At 34.0% G+C, this 20,956-nt stretch overlaps 1 protein-coding gene across 1 annotated transcript in view; it reads right to left on the minus strand.

The window, feature by feature from the left end:
* Positions 1–20,956, minus strand: part of LOC136029486 (SANT and BTB domain regulator of class switch recombination-like) — an 84,350-nt gene that overhangs the window by 5,288 nt on the left and 58,106 nt on the right. Inside the window, exons 9-10 of the mRNA XM_065707915.1 lie at positions 6,131–6,244; positions 1,491–1,623 (exon numbers count right to left, since the gene is read on the minus strand). Of these exons, the coding sequence (XP_065563987.1) occupies positions 1,491–1,623; positions 6,131–6,244 (247 nt within the window). The remainder of the gene's footprint in view (positions 1–1,490; positions 1,624–6,130; positions 6,245–20,956) is intronic.

Below are 20,956 nucleotides of genomic sequence, written 5' to 3' on the forward strand. Positions count from 1 at the left end.
TTGGCTCTATCACTTTGTTACATCACCGAAGATCCAACTCTTATCATTTTCTCGTTCTGTTTGGCTTATATAACAACTTTGTTTTCCCACAAGATACTAGATGGCAGCAGATTAGACTATTGTTACCCAGATGTAATATAGGGGTGGTTAATGTGGCATATACATTCTAGCAACGTTTTCTCATGTATTCTAGCAACGTGCCAGAAGTTTTCTCATTTCACAAGTAATTTCTTAGTGTGAAACCCTGTATTTCTTGGGGATCCTACAGACGACTTTAAAATGACAATCTTTCAGGTCTTCAAATATATTAAAGGAGTGGTGAAAAAAAGAGAGTAATTCAAGTTTGTGTGTGTGTTGTTTTTTTTTTTTGTTTTTTTTTGTCTTTTTTTATGCTGTTGTTTCCTTAAGAAGGTGAGAAATGATTGTTTTAAATTCAAGCTATTGCCACGTGTGGCTTAGTACTGTTTTATGCGGCTTTGTTTGGGTTATAATAAAACTTATTATTATTATTATTATTATTATTATTATTATTATTATCATTATTATTATTATTATTATTATTATTATTATTATTATTCTTATTATTACTATCATTATTGTTATTATTAGCATCATTATTACTGTTATTACTATCATTATTATTATCATTATTATTATTAATATTATTATTATTATTATTATTTTTATTAGTGTTATTATTATTATGATAACAATTTTTAATTTTATTATTATTATTATAGTCACCTTGTTCTCCTACAAGACCTTGGACGATAATATATTTTTTTAAGCATATTTTAGCTTAGTTCCTTATGTTGTTGTTTGTTCATGATCTAATAACCGAAATACGAAAATTATTTTGTGGCAACCCTGCTTTAAACCAATCTATTAAACAATGTAGAAATTAAGTGATTTTTGTTGGTAAATAACGAGAGGTAGGTCAATACTAGATTTAAGGGGAAGATATTTCCTAAAACTAAATGATTCTAAGAGGTTTTTTCATTTTGACTAAAGAATCTAGGGGACACAGTATCCCCTTCCGAGGAACAATATTGAGGGCTACCTTGAAGACTTCAAACGAGCAATCCTTTTCGAAAATCTGTGCATTGTAAATATTCAAGGAGAAAGAAATCGATTAGGCCAATAAAAAACTTTCTTCCTAAATAGTCCAAAAAATTTCTATGAATTCAAACTTTGATATAAATTTTGCTATCCTTGATTGGCATTCCCAGATTGGTATCAGCCAGTCAAGAAATTCTGGAAAAAATCTAATTTGCTCAATTAAGTGCTAGCTAAATCACGGTTTTAGTAAAATCTCACTGTAAGTGGACCTTTAGTAAAACTTATTTGCAGGAAACTACTTTATTGACCTAAGACACTGAAAATATGAATTGATCTGAAATTTATCCATTTCTTACTTAAAAATTTAATAATAGTAAGTTGCAAGTTGAGTCGCCCTTATTTTGAGAAGCATGAAAGAAAGCAGAACTTACTTGTAAGATGGAAGTGGTTTTGGATTCAAGTTTTTCCTCTTAAACATTGGGATCCTGACACTCCGTATCAGTGGGGGAGAGGGATCATCGTCCTCTTCACTCCTTATGTCCTCTTCAAGAACGTCTTCAGACACTTAAAAGTAAGATAAAATGCACTGAATTTTAAAAATGGACAGCTTCTCTGACGTTCATTGATTCTTACCCAAATCAGTCATATATTTCTGTTCTTTTTTTTCGCACCCTCTTGTAAGTCATTTGCGACTTTTGAAGCCGTAAGCCCAGAGCAAATGTCACTACAAAAGCAATTTTTCAAGGAAACTAAACTCTTGCTAGTGGGTGTTGTACAAAATACGTCCGATCATTTTAAAAGCAAATTTTTATTCTGCCTAAAAGCCTGTCGTTTTTAGAAAGGCAGTGTGTATACTGTACAGGTGGAAAAATTACAAATTTTGCACAAGTCATATTTTATTAAAATGCCATATTCCAACACAGAAATTATGTCTGTACAAAAGCTTATTTTCACCATTTGTATCCCTAAAGTTAAAAACGGCGCTTAAAAATGAAGACTTTTTGGCAAATTCAAGTTATTAATATGCAGGATTCACTTGACTACTAATATATGAAATCTTTAAATACTGCTCAAAAAATTGTTTAAAATAATGCGAAAAATTAACGATTTTGTAATTTAAGGGTCATTTATTTTTTTTCTCTATCTTTCTTTCCCCCCTCAACTTTCTTCAGTGTTGTTGACGAGCGTTTGATCCGTATTCCATATTAGAAACCCCTTAAGAGACCTTTCCATATACTCAAATTTTATTTTAACTTCAGGAAAGCCTTCAAAAATTCAAAATGATTTAACTATTTTGAAATGCATTATGTAAAATAGTAAAATTATGCTACAGAAAATGTTTATATTTCAAGAAAATTTATTTTTGGATTAATGCAGGATATTCAACTACACCGTTTTAGTGATTTATTATGCGTTAGGTCTTTTGTTCATTCACACGATACAAGGGATAGTGTTGATTTAAGTGTACCTAGAGACATTTCTTCCCGTTCATGTTTTTCGGTTTTATAGAGAGTTACACGGAAATAGAATAGTCTGGCGAGTAATATAAGGAGTATTGGAGACCCTGTTATATTTCGAAAAACCGTTAAGGAACTGCTTTTTGTAGATAATGAGTTTTAATTCATTCGTTTATTTTATTTATTGTGGGTTTTATGATGATATGTAGCTCCCAGAGGAAAAGCAAAGTAATGATTTTTTTTTTCGTCATATTTATAGTTGAGTGTGGTGGTACTAGTGGTGTCGATGGCCCAGTGTTCTTTTATTTTATGTATTTTGTTTTCTCCATCTCCCCCTCAGACAAGCTTTGCTTTTTAGGGTTGGTAGTAACAGTTTTTTTTTGTTTATTATCTGTTAATGAATAAGTCTTTCTCTCTCTTTCTATGAGAATAGACTTCTGAAATAACTTCTTTTATTGAAATAATATCTTTGAAGAGAACATTTTTTTTTATGTTCTGAAATAACATCTGTCATTGAAATAACATCTTTGAAGCGAACATTTTTTTAAGAATCAGGGCTCACTTAGAGTTGTTGAGTTGAATTCAAAACCAATCGAAAAACTTTTGTTTGGGCCAGTTTTAGGGGACCCTTGTCCCCATTCTAAATATTTATTTGGCACATTAGAGTGCCATTGTCTCATGAGCATACATGTGTACTCATAAAAATATTGGAAACATTTTTGGGGCGTCCTATTTTAACTCTTTTTGGAAAAAATATTTTGTTGCTATATTATGGGCCTATTGGCCCTATAGAGAAAATTAGATTTAGTTGATGAAGAAAATATAGTTTTTGGCCATGGGGGAACCATTTCCCAAAGCTTTTCTTATATATAAAATTCCTCTCAGTGAGAGAACTTTGGCTGTTAGTTCCAAACTTATCTTGGACACTAAGGCCTTTAAACTTTTCTAAATATCCCTATGACCCCCCCCCCCCAAAAAAAAAAATGAATTTGCGTCCTTTTTAGCTCAGGTAACCATCCCTGAAAGTTTGAAGCTAAATTTAGAAATATTTTTGCTTGACTTCTCGGCCTCGGCTTTGAGTGGGATCCGTACCAACAAGCTTGAAATTGTCTTGTACATTTGGGCCCGCTTTCCCAACAACTTATGGTTTTCAGTTTCAAGCCTGCAGAAAAAAAGTTTGTTGGTGATTTTTAGATTATAACCCCATTTTCATTAAAACCGATGTATTTGTGATTTTTTATTGTTGCAAATTTGCGTTTCCTTAACCCTTCGATTTGAGTTCCAGTTCAATCGAAAAACAAATATATTTGATCCCAATTTTGAGATCCATACCTTCAAACATGTTTTTTGTGAATGAGGTTCTCCTTGGCACAGCATCTAATGTGTGTAAATTTTAAGTAGTTAAGAGAGAAAAAAATCGCACCTTCTGAAACAGGTCCTGTTTAAGAGAAAAAGTGAAGGTATATACTAGGTTTCTCTTGACTCAAGGGGTTAAGGGTGTAAATTTGGAGCTGACACGAAGAAAAACTTTGGGTCCTTTTTTGGGAAGCGGTACCCCCATTTTTTTTTATTATGTTTTCTTAAGTTTTTGGGCAGTAAGTTTCAATCTCATTAGGGACAGTAAGTTTTTTGGCAAATTTAAGGCTCTCAGACATCGTTTTCTCGCTTAAAAAAAATGTAATTGTCCTGCAAGTCAGGAAAAGATTCTTAAAAACTTCAACACAATCGCCAAAAAACATCTTTTAAGAACATTTTGGACCCAATATTTAGGGATCCCTCCTTCATCTGAATAAGAACTTTGGTCCAAATTTGTATCCAATTTCTTAGGGAACTAAATTTTCTTCTCAATTTTCCCTTGGGAATTTGGGCCCCCATTGCCCAAAGAATAAAGGTTATAAGTTTCAAGCTGATTAGAAAAGAAGAAAATTAGCCCTTTCTGGGTTTCTATTTTTATGACCCCGTGCCTTCAGGCTAAAACTATTTGCTCGATTTGCTCGTATAAATGCTTTCTTGGCTAAAAAACTTACCATTTTAAGTTTAAGAATGTTCAGAAAAAAACATATTTTTGGCTATTTCTCTTTCCTAGTTTCAGTTGATATATATTTGGGTTCCTTTTGTTCCAAAATTTATGCGTGTATGTTTTAAGCTGTAAGAAAAAACACGGTATTTTGGTCTTTCTGTCGGGGGAACCGAAAATTTGTCCAATTTCTACTTTTATATTAGGGTTCCTTTAGCACAAGAAATTAAGGATCTATATTTCATAGCCAACTGGAAAAAAGCTGTGTGATTCTTTTTCGGCTCCATTTTCGGGTGTTGATACCCAAAAGCAAATTTTGTTTTTGAACACTGGGTAGCTCTTGGCCCGAGACCTAACAGCAATAAGTTTCAAATTTACCATGGCCCAAAAGTTTCCAGACCATTTCGAGGACCCATTGTACCCCATTCCGAAAAAAAGAGTTTCTCTTGGCCCATGGAATAACTCCTGAAATTTTTTACAGCTAATTTCACATTTTTAGCCAATTAAACACCAAAGATCAAGCGTGTTAATTTTTTTTCCGCTAGGAAACCTACCTATAGACTATGGGTAATTTCTGTAATTTATAGCCCATGCCTCACGGGCCATGGGGGTTGTGTCAATCCCTGAGGTGTGTCTATTCGACCTTCCTAAACTATTCAGAGAAACGGCTGTCTGGAACTTTTCACCAGATGTCAGAGGGATTAATCGGAAGTCTATTTTTGTTGGACCTATTCCAGGAAAACTTGTTCTCTGGAAGTTGCAATTGGATTCAGGGGGACTGAATAGCAAATGAGGTCACGGGAGGGGGTTTGGTTCCCCCAATCAATTTTAAAACTTAAAAAGCCCTAGAAATTCATATTTCCGATCAAATAAAGTCCCTTCAATGATTTTGGAACCATCCCTTCTATACAAAGGGGCTGGGGAAATAAATAAAAAGATGGTACTATAAAAATACATGGGATGCAGGTTGCTCAATACTAAGGCGACTGCATACAGTTGCTCCTGATTACAATGGATTAGCACTGGCGAGTATGGAGAGATTCAAAATAGAAACAATCTGACTGGTTGGCTGGAAAACAATTCTGGCTAGTTATTACGCTGAAAAACCGAGATGAACCTCCAACCTGTTTAAGTAGGCTAGCATTGCATTTTTATTGTCCAGGTATAGCCGGCACAAATTAAAGCGGTATAAATGGAAATAACCTATTTTGCTTTTGATATGTTTCACTAGAATCACCTGTAAGCAATAGGATTTAATTACGTAATACCGTTTAGTGACTCCCTAAGCAAAGAGATACGGGGACACAAGTCTTGTTCAAAAAAACTTCAGTAATGTGAAATACGTCTGAAAAACCGAGATGAATCTCCTCCAACCTGTTGAAGTAGGCTAGCATTGCATTTTTATTGTCCAGGTATAGCCGGCACAAATTAAAACGGTATAAATGGAAATAGCCTATTTTGCTTTTGATATGTTTCACTAGAATCGCCTGTAGGCAATAGGATTTAATTACGTAATACCGTTTGTTGCTTAGGTTTCACGGAAGTCTCAGGTTCACAGAGATTCTGAAATGTGGGTACAAATAGTTAATCTACCTACCTGTTCTTGAAGTTCCTTTATCACTATTGATGCTTGTACCGCGACTGTTGATGGAACCAGGTGAACTTGTTTGACGAGACGTCTGCTTAGAAGTAGAACCTTCAGATCTTGAATCTAAAGAGCCAATGAAATAATAAGAAATAATATATAGCTTAAAAAGCACCTTATTCATTAAAATTACAAGATTTATGAATTAACAGCTGGTACGGTGAAAACTAGTGTCTATCCTTGCCTCCTAAGCCGTAAGTGATCCCCTGCCATAAAAGTAAATCCCTTAGAACCTAAAACTTCAAAGGGGGGAGTATCCTCATTATAAAATAGCCAAAAGATCATGTAAAGGTATCACCATCAAAACCAATGGTGTCATTTACGGGGGAGGAGGGGCTAGGGCAACCCCTTGGTGTTAGGAAGTGCCCCCAATCTATAATCTATATCTATATTCATTTGATCTTAACCGTGAAAAAGTTTGTGTGCACAAACATATTCTTAGTAAGTCTTAAAAATGCTCTTAAAAAATATTTTCTAAAACGGACATAATGAAAGTGATACAAGTGAAAATCAGAAAACTTCTGGGAAACCCTGCACGTTGTCTTTTAGTTAGAAAGCCTATCACGAGATAGGCTTTCTAACTAACTTCCTCTTCAATATCGTCAAAGAGTCTGTGGAAACGAAATTCTTTGCTGTTATGGTTGATAAAACTAAGGACAAAAAAAAGACACAGCTTGCAGTTTTTGGACTAGATACCTCCATGGTAGGAGAGTGAAAGAAACAGCTCTTGGATGCTTTCATGTGGAGAAACATGATACAGAAACACTGCCTGGGTTTATCGAGCATCAAGTACAGATCCAGGGCTCAGTGGGTCAGATTGTGTTGCACAGATCTACGATGGAGCCACTGTCTTGAGCGGCCATTTCAGGCACAATCCTGTATAAAATATAATTGTACCTTACACAAATTACACTTACTTTTATATCCATCAAATTTTCCTTATTTTGAGTATCTTGACTTATTTTAACTTGAGACGAATGACATCTTTTTCCATCAATCTTCATGAACTCTACTATGTGCTACTACTACTACTATTTATATGCGTTCCCAAGTTATAGAGCTACTTATTGTAATACTACCTTATTGGCCAAAAGGTGTTGTTAGACTTTACGATTGGCTGAAAGAAAAGTCCTATCACAACTGCTTGTAATGAAAGACTTTTTCCTACACTAAGCCAACAGTGGAGATATCTAGATACCTAGATATCTCTACTATGACAAGGCTAAGCCTGATTAAACCTGTTTTAGGTTGACAATGGGTCGTTTATGTATTATAGTTAAACTTAATACTTCCTTAAGCTTAAAAATTAATATAGTCATTTAATGTGCGTAGATAGTAACAAAGACGACACAGCCTTTGTATTATAAAACCAATAAAAGAAAACGGAATTAATTTTCTGCTACTTGGGAAAACCTTTTTTATTAACAACTATAGACGTCTTTGGTTATTATGATTGACTAATTCAAAAGGTTTCTACAACATACATTTTACAATCGATTTTTTGTATATTTGAAACAACTGGATTGTTTAATGATGCGTGTGATAGCTGTCAAATAGTGGATGTTGACATTTCTAGTCTTCTGTATGGCAGAAGATGAAGACGGCCAACATGGCTTAAAAAGGTATTCATTGTCAAGTCAGGCCTTTCAGATTACCTGCTATTAGCGGATATAGGTAACTCGGAAAAATTAGAAAAATGAGGTATATTTAACTTACGAGCGGGTAATCAGATCTTAATGAAATTCATGTTTTTTCTGCAAATAAATTAACTTGGCAATTTAAACAATTTAGTTTTCATTATAACGAACTTTTAAATAAATATCAAAAGAATTATCTAGAAATACTTAAAGAAATTTTCAACTAATTTCGGAGGCTCGAGAAATGTTGTCGCAGCGCCATTTATTTTGAATTGTGTTTCTAATTGAGCGGATTTTCTTAAAAATTAGCCACATGGTAAAGATGAATTCTATAATTGTTTAGTTCATTCAGGTTTTTTGCAATGTGTTAATATTTGTGATTTGGTAAAATTTATAATATTTAGTTTACCTATTGTTGCTAAAGGGAGGGATATATTAACAGGATAAGCTTGTTTTGGTTTTACTTGGTTGTTTTACATTTGCTGTTTTTTTTCCTTTCATAGGCATGTATTTTGGGGGTGATACCTGACGCGGGGATGCCATGGATATTCTGTGGTAGCCACAACACTGTGCTGGGTAGAGAATTTAGAGTGGCGAAACCCTATATAGGCCAGTGTATTCTCCTGATGAGCCCTTATGTTGGGTGTTGCCTCTGAATTATTTGTCTATATTATTTTTTCTATTGTTTGGTAAATGACGACTTATACTTATTGACGACATGACTGCCTATCCATGGATTATTCTTTATGGTTGATTGTGTGTGGCTATGCTGTTTGACCTATGTGATTGTATGGATGAGTAGGGTTAAGGCCTCATTCAAGTGCTGGTCTATATTAATCACTAATTTAGGAAAACAGTCTTCCTTTTCTCCTTCTGTCTCTCTTTTTTTTTCTTTTTTTTGTGTTTGTGCTGTTGCATTGGTGATTTCTCTTTTCATGATATCTATTTTATGCTGCTTTTGTATATAGCCTTTGGCTATGTAGGGGGAGGGGGCTGAGGATGAATCGTTATAAACACAATTTTAGCCAATAGAAACAGTATAAAATTAGCAACCTAAAAATACTCTTTTTTCATTCTAATATGTCCTTATTTAGTGTTTCATCTAGTATTTCTAGTATTATTCTAGTATTTCGTTCTTTATTCCGCTGCTGGTCTGTAGATCTGTAGCACTTCGAAACAAGTAGCTATGAATCTGTAGTAAACTCGTTTTCACTTAAATTTGGCATTTGATATAACATTAAATCCCAAGAGGCTATAAATGGGCTTATTTAAGTCTTTAGATTTTGTCTCAAAGGATGAGAGACAACAGTCTGAAAATATAAAAGCAAATTGCCAGTAGTTATCCTCGGTGAGTTTGCTGAAGAGGTTATTACGAAGCTACTATATCGCCGCTTAAGCCCAATTCTGTTTTCATTACAATTTCTTTCCCACTACTGAACATGCAAATTCTGTTAAATCAAATGGTATGACGAGACTTTGTCGGGTAATTTCTCCAAGGTAGGAAGAATAGCAGCTTATTATCACTAAAGTTAAAAAATGAGGCTTTGTATGGCACTTTCAGAATCAGGCTGATGCTATTACTGACGATTCTTAATATTATGTTCTACCCCTTAGCTCTATAATGTTGAAGAAATGTGGAAAGTGCTGACTCTGAAAATACAAAATTTTTCTGGCAAGTTTTTTTCAGATTTAGTAAAACAGTAAAATACTTGAATTTTTTTATCCCCCTAAGGCTGCCTAGCCATATCTTAACATTTGCTTGCCAAAAATCCCGAGTTTTATGAAAAATTCCGAAAGGCACTTGTCCATTATTCAGAACATACCTAAGTTTATTCAATTTACAGGTATATGGGTTGAAACAACTGAGACGCTTGGCAGATAGATAGGATATATATATATATATATATATATATATATATATATATATATATATATATATATATATATATATATATATATATATATATATATATATATATATATATATATATATATATATATATATATATATATATATATATATATATATATATATATATATATGGTATATATATATATATGGTTGATTGTGTGTGGCTATGCTGTTTGACCTATGTGATTGTATGGATGAGTAGGGTTAAGGCCTCATTCAAGTGCTGGTCTATATTAATCACTAATTTAGGAAAACAGTCTTCCTTTTCTCCTTCTGTCTTTTTTTTTTTTTTTTTTTTTTTTTTTTTTTTTTTTTTTTTTTTTTTTTTGTGTTTGTGCTGTAGCATTGGTGATTTCTCTTTTCATGATATATATATATATATATATATATATATATATATATATATATATATATATATATATATATATACTAGCTGTTGGGGTGGCGCTTCGCGCCACCCCAACACCTAGTTGGTGGGGGGGGGGGGCGCGAAGCGCCCCCACCAACTAGGTGTTGGGGTTTCCAAATCATCTGGGATGGGTAAAGTATTGCAGCAATGCAAACTTATTATTTGGGATGAGTGCACAATGGCACACAAAAAAGTCGCTCGAGGCTCTGGATCAATGCTTGAAAGATTTGCGAGAGAAGTCGAAACCCTTTGGCAGCACATTAATATTGCTTGCGGGAGATTTCAGGCAAACATTACCTATAATACCTAGATCAACCCCTGCAGACGAAATGAATGCTTGCCTGAAAAATTCTAATTTATGGGCACACGTAAAAACATTAAAATTAACTACAAATATGCGTGTCCGATTGCAAAACGATGACTCTGGTTAAACATTTTCAGACAATTGCTGGCAATTGGAAACGGAAAGCTCCCAGTAGACTCAATTTCAGGACGTATACAACTACCTGCTGATTTCCGTAACTTAGTGACGTCCAAAAATGAATTGATTGAAAAATTATTTCCGAATATTCTAAACAACTATAAAAATAATAAATGGCTAAGTGAAAGAGCGATTCTTGCACCCAAAAATATAGACGTCCACGAAATCAACAATATTGTTTTTACCAAGATTCGAGACCAGGCAGTCCTTTACAAGTCAGTCGACACAGTTTTGGAACCAAATGAAGCGGTTAATTATCCATCTGAATTTTTAAATTCCGTGGATCTTTCAGGGTTTCCACCACACGTGCTACAACTAAAAATAGGCATACCAATAATACTTTTAAGAAATATCAACCCACCAAAGCTTTGCAATGGCACGCGACTTGCCGTAAGAAAAAACAATGGGAAACCTAATTGACGCCACAATCTTGACAGGGCCTTTTGAGGGTGAGGCTGTTCTTATTCCTCGCATTCCCATGATTCCAACGGATCTGCCTTTTCAATTTAAAAGATTGCAATTCCCAATTCGATTAGCATTTGCAATCACCATTAACAAAGTTCAAGGTCAATCATTAGAAAAATGTGGTATAGATATTAATACTGATTGTTTTTCCCATGGACAATTGTACGTTGCATGTTCGAGGGTCGGCAAACCTTACAATCTATTTATATGCAGCGACAATTGGACAGCGAAGAATGTTGTATATTCGCAAGTTTTACGCAGTTAATTTGTATTGTATCTATCTATCTATCTATCTATATAAAAACGGGTTGTGTGTATGCATGTTTGTTTGTTTGTAAAAAGAGCGTTTGCATATGACGTCATCATTAGTACATAAGGCTTTGTATATGCACAGACAATGGGAAAGCCAAGAATTTTGTATATTCGCAAGTTTTACGTAGTTTAAACACATATATAAATCTATCTATATTAATAGGTGGTACACAGGGACACAACTACAATGGCGCGTAACTAATATGACGCGTGACGACTTATGCGCGCGGGGGGACTTGGGGGGCGCGAAGCGCCCCCAACAACTAGGTGTTGTGGTGGCGCGAAGCTGTGCCCCCCGGTGTCCCCTTTGTAGTTTTGTCCCTGTGTCCCGGTCGTCATTTATATTCCCCGTGTCCCGGTCGTCATTTGTGTCCCGGTCTGTGATTTCTCTTTGAGTGTCCCGGGCGTCATTTATATTCCTTGTGTCCCGGTGTCCCGGTCGTCATTTATATCCCCCTGTGCCCCCCGGCGTCCCGGTTGTAGTTGTGTCCCTGTGTCCCGGTCGTCATCTATATTCCCTGTGTCCCGGTCGTCATTTGTATCCCGGTGTCCCGGTCTGTATATACATTCGTTTTTTAGTTTTGTTTTTCTCCTTTATTTTTCATTTCTTTCCTTTTTTATTTTTTTTCCTTTTTAGTTTTTTTAGTTTTTTAGCTTTTTTAGTTTTTTTTATTAGTTTTTAGTTTTTTTTTCTTTTTAGTTTTTTTGTAGTTTTTACCTTTTTTTTTATTTTTTTAGTTTTTTTTTACTTATGTCCTGGTCGTCATTTATACTCCCTGTGTCCCGGTCGTCATTTGTGTCCTGGTGCTTTGTTGATGGTGATTGCTAATCGAACATTCCTTTTGTCCTGGTCGCTTTCTCTTTGAGTGTTGTCATTTATATTCCCTATGTGCCGGTGTACCGGTCGTCATTTGTGTCCCGATGTCCCGGTCTGTAATTTCGTCAGTTGAAAACATGACGTCAGTCGACACATAAACATAACGTCACCCGACAGACAGACCCACACACACACACACAGACAACTTATTTATATATATATATATATATATATATATATATATATATATATATATATATATATATATATATATATATATACTAGCTGTTGGTGTGGCGCTTCGCGCCACCCCAACACCTAGTTGGTGGGGCGCTTCGCGCCCCCCCAAGCCCCCCCGCGCGCGTAAGTCGTTACGCGCCATATTAGTTATGCGCCATTGTAGTTGTGTCCCTGTGTCCCACCTGTGAATATAGATAGATTTATATATGTGTTTCAAACTACGCAAAAATTGCGAATAAACAACATTCTTGGCTTTCCCATTGTCTGTGCATATGCAAAGCCGTATGTACTAATAATGACGTCATATACAAACGCTCTTTTTACAAACAAACAAACATGCATCCACATAACTCGTTTTTATATAGATAGATACAATACAAATTAACTGCGTAAAACTTGCGAATAAACAACATTCTTCGCTGTCCAATTGTCGCTGCATATAAATACATTGTCAGGTTTACCGACCCTCGAACATGCAACGTACAATTGTCCATGGGAAAAACAATCAGGATTAAGATCTATACCACATTTTTCTAATGATTGACCTTGAGCTTTGTTAATGGTGATTGGAAATACTAATCGAATTGGGAATTGCAATCTTTTAAATTGAAAAAGCAGATCCGTTGGAATCATGGGAATGCGAGGAATAAGAACAGCCTCACCCTCATAAGGCCCTGTCAAGATTGTGGCCTCTATTAGGTTTTCCATTGTTTTTTTTTTTACGGCAAGTCGCGTGCCATTGCAAAGCTTTGGTGGGTTGATATTTCTTAAAAGTATTATTGGTACGCCTATTTTTAGTTGTAGCACGTGTGGTGGAAACCCTGAAGGATCTATGGAATTTAAAAATTCAGATGGATAATTAACCGCTTCATTTGGTTCCAAAACTGTGTCGACTGACTTGTAAAGGACTGCCTGGTCTCGAATCTTGTTCAAAACAATATTGTTGATTTCGTGGACGTCTATATTTTTGGGTGCGAGAATCGCTCTTTCACTTAGCCATTTATTATTTTTATAATTTTTTTAGAATATTCGGAAATACTTTTTCAATCAATTCATTTTTGGACGTCACTAAATTACAGAAATCAGCAGGTAGTTGTATACGTCCTGAAATTGAGTCTACTGTTTGACCAGAGTCATCGTTTTGCAATCGGACACGCATATTTTTAGTTAATTTTAATATTTTTACGTGTGCCTATAAATTAGAATTTTTTAGGCAAGCATTCATTTCGTCTGCAGGAGTTAAACTACGTAAAAATTGCGAATATACAACATTCTTGGCTTTCCCATTGTCTCTGCATATACAAAGCCGTATGTACTAATAATGACATCATATGCAAACGCTCTTTTTACAAACAAACAAACATGCATACATACAACTCGTTTTTATATAGATAGATAGATAGATAAAATACAAATTAACTGCGTAAAACTTGCGAATATACAACATTCTTCGCTGTCCAATTGTCGCTGCATATAAATAGATTGTCAGGTTTACCGACTCTTGAACATGCAACGTACAATGGTCAATGGGAAAAACAATCAGTATTAAGATCTATACCACATTTTTCTAATGATTGACCTTGAGCTTTGTTAATGGTGATTGCAAATGCTAATCGAATTGGGAATTGCAATCTTTTAAATTGAAAAGGCAGATCCGTTGGAATCTTGGGAATGCGAGGAATAAGAACAGCCTCACCCTCAAAAGGCCCTGTCAAGATTGTGGCCTCTATTAGGTTTTCCATTGTTTTTTTTACGGCAGGTCGAGTGCCATAGCAAAGCTTTGGTGGGTTTATATTTCTTAAAAGTATTATTGGTAGGCCTATTTTTAGTTGTAGCACGTGTGGTGGAAACCCTGAGAATAATATCTCGAGGTAAAAACTGATCACCGACCATAACGATGGCCACTTCGTCGATAGTTGGAGCATTGTATCTACGCACATGTTGGCCAGGAGGCGTTTTGTCAGCGGAAATAACAATTTTATGCGTATAAGTAGACATCAAATCGATGGCTGTTTTGAACAGATGCACTAAATTATTATTTTCGTGGAAAAGATGTTGTAATTGGGAAACGATTGTCCTTTCAATGTTGGGAGAAATTTCGCAACGTGCATTCAATTCAGAATTTCTATCACTGATGAAGTACAATTGTAAAAATTTATGATTCTCGCCTGAGAATGGTAGAAGAGACCCTGCTCTATGATAAATTTGCCCTTTTACTTAGAAAGTAGACATAAATTGATCTGGATTTTCAATTTGGGCTCCAAACGACGTCATTTGGAAACATGAGTTGTATTTTCTGATTCATTTATATTCCTTATGTCCCGGTGTCCCGGTCGTCATTTATATCCCCCTGTTTTATATCCCGCTTATTTTTCAGTTTTTTCCTTTTTTTAGTTTTTTTTTTTACTTTTTTAGTTCTTTTAGTTTTTACGTTTTTTAGTTTTTTTTAGTTTTTTAGATGAATTTTTTTTTTTAGTTTTTTACCTTTTTTTCTTTTTAGTTTTTTATTGGTTTTTACCTTTTTTTAGCTTTTTATCTTTTTTATTTTTTTTATTTTTATTTTTAATTTTATTAGTATTCTTTTTCTCTTCTATTTTTCATTTTTCCTTTTTTTTAGTTTTTTTTTAGTTTTTAGTTTTTTAAGTTTTTTCCTTTTTTTAGTTTCTTTAGTTTTTTTAGTTTTTCGGCTTTTTTATTTTTTTATTAGTTTTTAGTTTTTTTTGTAGTTTTTGCCTTTTTTTAGTTTTTTCAGTTTTTTTTTAGTTTTTAGTTTTTTACCTTTTTTAGCCTAACCAGGATTTGAACCTGGGACCTTCATTCTCCGTTCTGACACCCTCTCTCACCGAGTGACTACTCCAGCATGTTCATTTTGGTGTTTTAAATGGTATATTATTAACCAAATTAATGTGTTTTACAATATACTAAGCATCGTCATAACAAAAATGACGGCAACTAATTTCATGGCGTCAGCCGAAACATGACGTCACCTGATCCACAGATCCACAGACAGACAGACAACTTATTTTTATATATATAGATATATATATATATATATATACTAGCTGTTGGGGTGGCGCTTCGCGCCACCCCAACACCTAGTTGGTGGGGGCGCTTCGCGCCCCCCCCCAAGCCCCCCCGCGCGCGTAAGTCGTTACGCGCCATAATAGTTACGCGCCATTGTAGTTGTGTCCCTATGTCCCACCTGTGAATATAGATATATATATATATATATATATATATATATATATATATATATATATATATATATATATATATATATATATATATATATATATATGGTTTTAACTACGTAAAACTTGCGAATATACAACATTCTTTGCTGTCCCATTGTCTTTGCATATAAATAGATTGTCAGGTTTACCGACTCTTGAACATGCAACATATAATGGTCCATGGGAAAACAATCTGTATTCAGATCTATACCTCATGATTCTAATGATTGCCCTTGAGCTTTGTTGATGGTGATTGCTAATCGACCATTCCCTGTCCCGGTGTCCCAGTCGTCATTTATATCCCCCTGTTTCCCCCGGTGTCCCCGTTGTAGTTGTGTCCCTGTGTCCCGGTCGTCATTTATATTCCCTGTGTCCCGGTCGTCATTTGTATCCCGGTGTCCCGGTCTGTATATACATTCGTTTTTTAGTTTTGTTTTTCTCCTTTATTTTTTTCCTTTTTTTTTCTTTTTTAGTTTATTTAGATTTTTTAGTTTTTTTATTAGTTTTTAGTTTTTTTTTCTTTTTAGTTTTTTTGTAGTTTTTACCTTCTTTTTAGTTTTGTTAGTTTTTTTTTTTACTTATGTCCTGGTCGTCATTTATACTCCCTGTGTCCCGGTGCTTTGTTGATTGCTAATCGAACATTCCTTTTGTCCTGGTCGCTTTCTCTTTGAGTGTCGTCATTTATTTTTTTCTTTTTTAGTTCTTTTAGTTTTTACCTTTTTTAGTTTTTTTTAGTTTTTTAGATGAAAATTTTTTTTAGTTTTTTCCTTTTTTTCTTTTTAGTTTTTTATTGGTTTTTACCTTTATTTTAGCTTATTTTTCAGTTTTTTCCTTTTTTTTATTTTTTTTTTATTTTTTATTTTTTTTAGTTTTTTACCTTTTTTTAGTTTTTTTAGTTTTTTTTAGTTTTTTAGCTTTTTTACTTTTTTTTATTAGTTTTTAGTTTTTTTTGTAGTTTTTGCCTTTTTTTAGTTTTTTCAGTTTTTTTTTTTAGTTTCTTATTGGTTTTTACCTTTATTTTAGCTTATTTTTCAGTTTTTTCCTTTTTTTTAGTTTTTTTTTAGTTTTTAGTTTTTTTAGTTTTTTACCTTTTTTTAGTTTTTTTTAGTTTTTTTAGTTTTTTAGCTTTTTTATTTTTTTTATTAGTTTTTAGTTTTTTTGTAGTTTTTGCCTTTTTTTAGTTTTTTTGGTTTTTTAGCTTTTTTATTAGTTTTTAGTTTTTTTTTGTAGTTTTTGCCTTTTTTTAGTTTTTTTAGTTTTTTAGCTTTTTTATTTTTTTTATTAGTTTTTAGTTTTTTTTGTAGTTTTTGCCTTTTTTTAGTTTTTTCAGTTTTGACGTCACCTGATCCAGTTTTTTCAGGTGACGTCACCTGATCCACGATCCACAGATCCACAGACAACTTATTTTTATATATATAGATATATATATATATATATATATATATATATATATATATATATATATATATATATATATATATATATATATATATATATAATTTGGGCTATATATTTGCCCATTAGGGGGGGGGGGGTAGTCTAGCAGGGCTTCATGCAAAATGTAACCTAACCTAAATAATATATTAACATTTTATATATTATATACTACATGTATTAAATATTTAATTAAAATATAGCTACAACGTAGTTTTTTACTTGAGCCTAAGCTAATTGTCTCCAAATACAGTTAGCTATAAAACTTTTTGTCTGATCTTGCAGGTCCAAATTTCTGGCTGTGACCTGAATAATGGACAAGCACCTTCCAAAATACTAAATAAGAAGATTATACTCATATATATTTAATGTAATTTTAAGGAGAATATTTCAAAATACAGTTATCAGAATTCTAAGCTGAGTTCGGAAATCTAAGGGAGTAGTAGACCTGCCTCCTACTCCCTGTTAAAAGTGGATTATAATAGCTTTATAGTCTCAGTTTAGATGTAGACGCTATTTAGTAAAGTAAGGTCATTTCAACCATGGTGTAAAGCCGGTGAGTAGCAAATAGCACAAACAGTGTGGGTTGATAATTTTACGATTGACAAGTGATATGTCTAGTAAGGGTTAATAAATATGAGCCTTGGCTGAGTTGGTTCATTGACTCTAAGAAATCAGCTATTTCCTCCACTTTTCCTCCACAAATTTCCTCCACTATTTCCTCCACAAAGGAATCTAGCATACATATTCTTTTTTATATATTAGCAAAGATTCATTCGAGTGCTTTGGATTTCTTATCAAAGAACACAATCGTTTTGTCCGCTAGTTCCAAACAAAAGAAGGCAGGAGTATATAGCTGCCCACTTGCCCCCCCCCCTTGCATAGACTCATAATAGTGACAGTAGTTTTTTAAGTTTGTGATTACTAATTTGTCATTTTTTTCGTACAAACATATTTTTCTAAAGGTGTAATACTATAATAGGTGGTACAGCACTCTTAGTTGCCCTAAAAATATAATCGAATTATATTTTTGCTTATCTAATTATATTATAGGTGTCAAATTTTGTTTAAAAAATGTTGACCAGTTTTCAATTTTTATAATTACCGAAACTCAAAAAACTCAAAATTGACTGGCTTGGCAGAAACTTTCCGTACTACGAAGAAAACAAAGGAAAGCTTTCAAAATAAATTTTAATTAGTAATAATGATAGTACAATAAAAAGACAACATGTAGAAATATTCCTTTTTGCAGTAAGTGATATAAGTAAGAGAGTGTGACATTGCCCCTGTATTCGGGCTTTAAAAACTTTTAGCGACCCAGTGGTAGTTTTCAAGACTATATTACCAATATTGTCAGACAAGGACATTTTGCTGATTGTAGCTAACTTGCCGTTATAAAAGTAGGAACACAAAGTCTTAATCATGATGTAATAAGTTGCTATTTAAATTTAAAATCTAAACTGAGTCCATTTTCTGGAAATTGTTTATTACTTTGTGCGTAACCTCCTAAAACTTGATTTGGGCCAAGAACTGTGATTCAATCAAAACGTTAAATATATTTAATAAATACATAAACTGAGATCAAATTGTTTGATTCCAAATATTTATAAATGGTTGATTGTGGCAATATTAAATCAAAGGAAATTAAAAAAATATGATATACATTTTCATTTCCAGTTTCCTTGTTCTTCTATCTCTGATACCAAGTTAATGCTTAGGAACGAGACTAGATGGTAAAAAATAGTTTCTTTTATCTTTTTCCGGTTTTTTTTATTTCACTTTGACATCGTCTTACGTATAATCTTTGGATTAAAAGTAGGCACACCTTACGGCCAAATAAGATAGATACTGCTAATGTTACTACTGACAACTCACTGCAGCGCCAAGCCGCCTGTTTTGATACAGTAACGCACGCATCTTAAACCATTCAAGGCCCCCCTCTTTGCACTGTCCCCAGAAGTTCCCATTTTCCTTAAATATTTGCATATGGCATCCTCCTACCCCAAACGGGGACAACCTGCCTTTCGTTTGGCCCTCAACGGTTGGCAAAAAAGAAATCCTCGGCAACCATTCGTATCCTTCTAAATCCTTCATTCGCTGAACATGTCATAGACAACTCAAGCTTTCTCTCATCATATACCTAGCAAGCGGTTTTGAACCGCTTTCTAGCGATTTGAAGCGGTTTCGTATAGTCTACTATTTGAAATACGGTAAGTCAGTCTGGTACTAAATCCAGAGGCAATTTCTCTAGAAAATCTTCTCCTGCTTTTCTGAGCAGCTTTTGAACCTTGCTTCACAACTGTCATCACAGTAGCTTCCCATATTCTAACCTTGGATTGCAGATTTATCTTCCCATTCTTCCGATTTTTTTCGACTGTAAAAAAAATACCTTGTGCCTTAGCTATTCTACGTTTAACATCTTCACTGCATCCGCTGTCTTTTCTAATAATACTACCTAGGTATATGGAGCTTGATCGATCTTTTAGTACCCAAAATCACCTTTTCATCTTTGCTTATCCCTAGCCTTAGCAAGTTAGTCTTCTTAACATTAATTTTCAAACCTATTATCTTACCTTGAACTCAAGAACCTCAAAAAGTTCATTCACTTTACTAACACCTTCATCTAGGATGCTTGAATCATCAGCACAATTTAAGCCCAGGAGTGTCTTACTTCCCCACTTGATTCCATGTTCTCCCATTGCCTTTGCTGCGTTCCTTGAGACAAATCCATGAAAATGATATATCTAAATGGGGATAGAACGGAAACTTACTTAACTCCTGTTTTAATACGAAACCTACCTTAGCCACAGCAATGCTATTTTCGTAAACACCACCAATCACTTTCATCAGCTGAATCAAATGCTTTCTCATAATCTTTAAGACTAAGGACTAAAGGTGTATAATGAATCAGAACTTTGGTCGACGCATGTTCTTGTCTCAAAACTTGTTGCAAAGTATCTCTAAGTCTAAAAAGTATCATCATACTTCGTATAATGATTCATCAATCGGTTCTACACGAGTACTATGACTGATACTTTGTAGTCCTTAGTCATAAATGAGTGTCTAGTCTCCTATTATCAATACTCTCCCAAACAAAACACAAATTAGCAGCTTTCTTATTCATCATGAGCCTTACTCCCCATTTATGTACCCCATCCTTCCTGGTTCCTGCCTGAGTAAATAAATTCTACATCACCAAATTTCATATTTCCTACCCCTGGAATATGAGCTTCTGAAACTCCTAATTAGTAAACCCACATCGAAGCGTCCAAATTTGTCAGTAAAAATATAATTAAACATTTATTTTGGCAAGTTGTTCAATTTCAAGCTGTAGCTTCATACTCTTTAATTCATTTAAATTACTTTGACCTCAGGAAATTCAATGGTCCCAGAGAGAGTGCAATACGAGGACTAACACATCTTCTCAAGTCTACAAGAAGCGCTTTAGTTCTCATTTCTAAGTTTGGATTCATGTAATGAGAATGATTTCAGAAAGCTATATTATGCCTGTTTGGAGGAGCTATTGGGAATCTGGGCTACCAAATGGCCTTTGGGTATCAAAGGTTGAGACACCTGGTCAAGGTTTGATTCTGTAAAACTCTCCCTCTGGGAATATATAATATTTCTATGAAGAGGAAATGAGCTCAAAGTTGTAGGATTTAAGATACAATCAATGCACTTTAGGGTTCTATTGATCTACCAGAAAACCCTGTTCAGGGCAGATACTTTTTTTCACTTTTCGGGAGTGCTATTTATAATTAACTTTGTTAACCACTCGAGTATTTCTCTAATCCAGTTTTTGTACGCCATCATAAAAATGAGCAAATAGAAAAATCCT

The sequence above is a fragment of the Artemia franciscana genome, chromosome 7 (assembly GCF_032884065.1).
Source record: "Artemia franciscana chromosome 7, ASM3288406v1, whole genome shotgun sequence".
Taxonomy (NCBI): Eukaryota; Metazoa; Arthropoda; class Branchiopoda; order Anostraca; family Artemiidae; genus Artemia; species Artemia franciscana.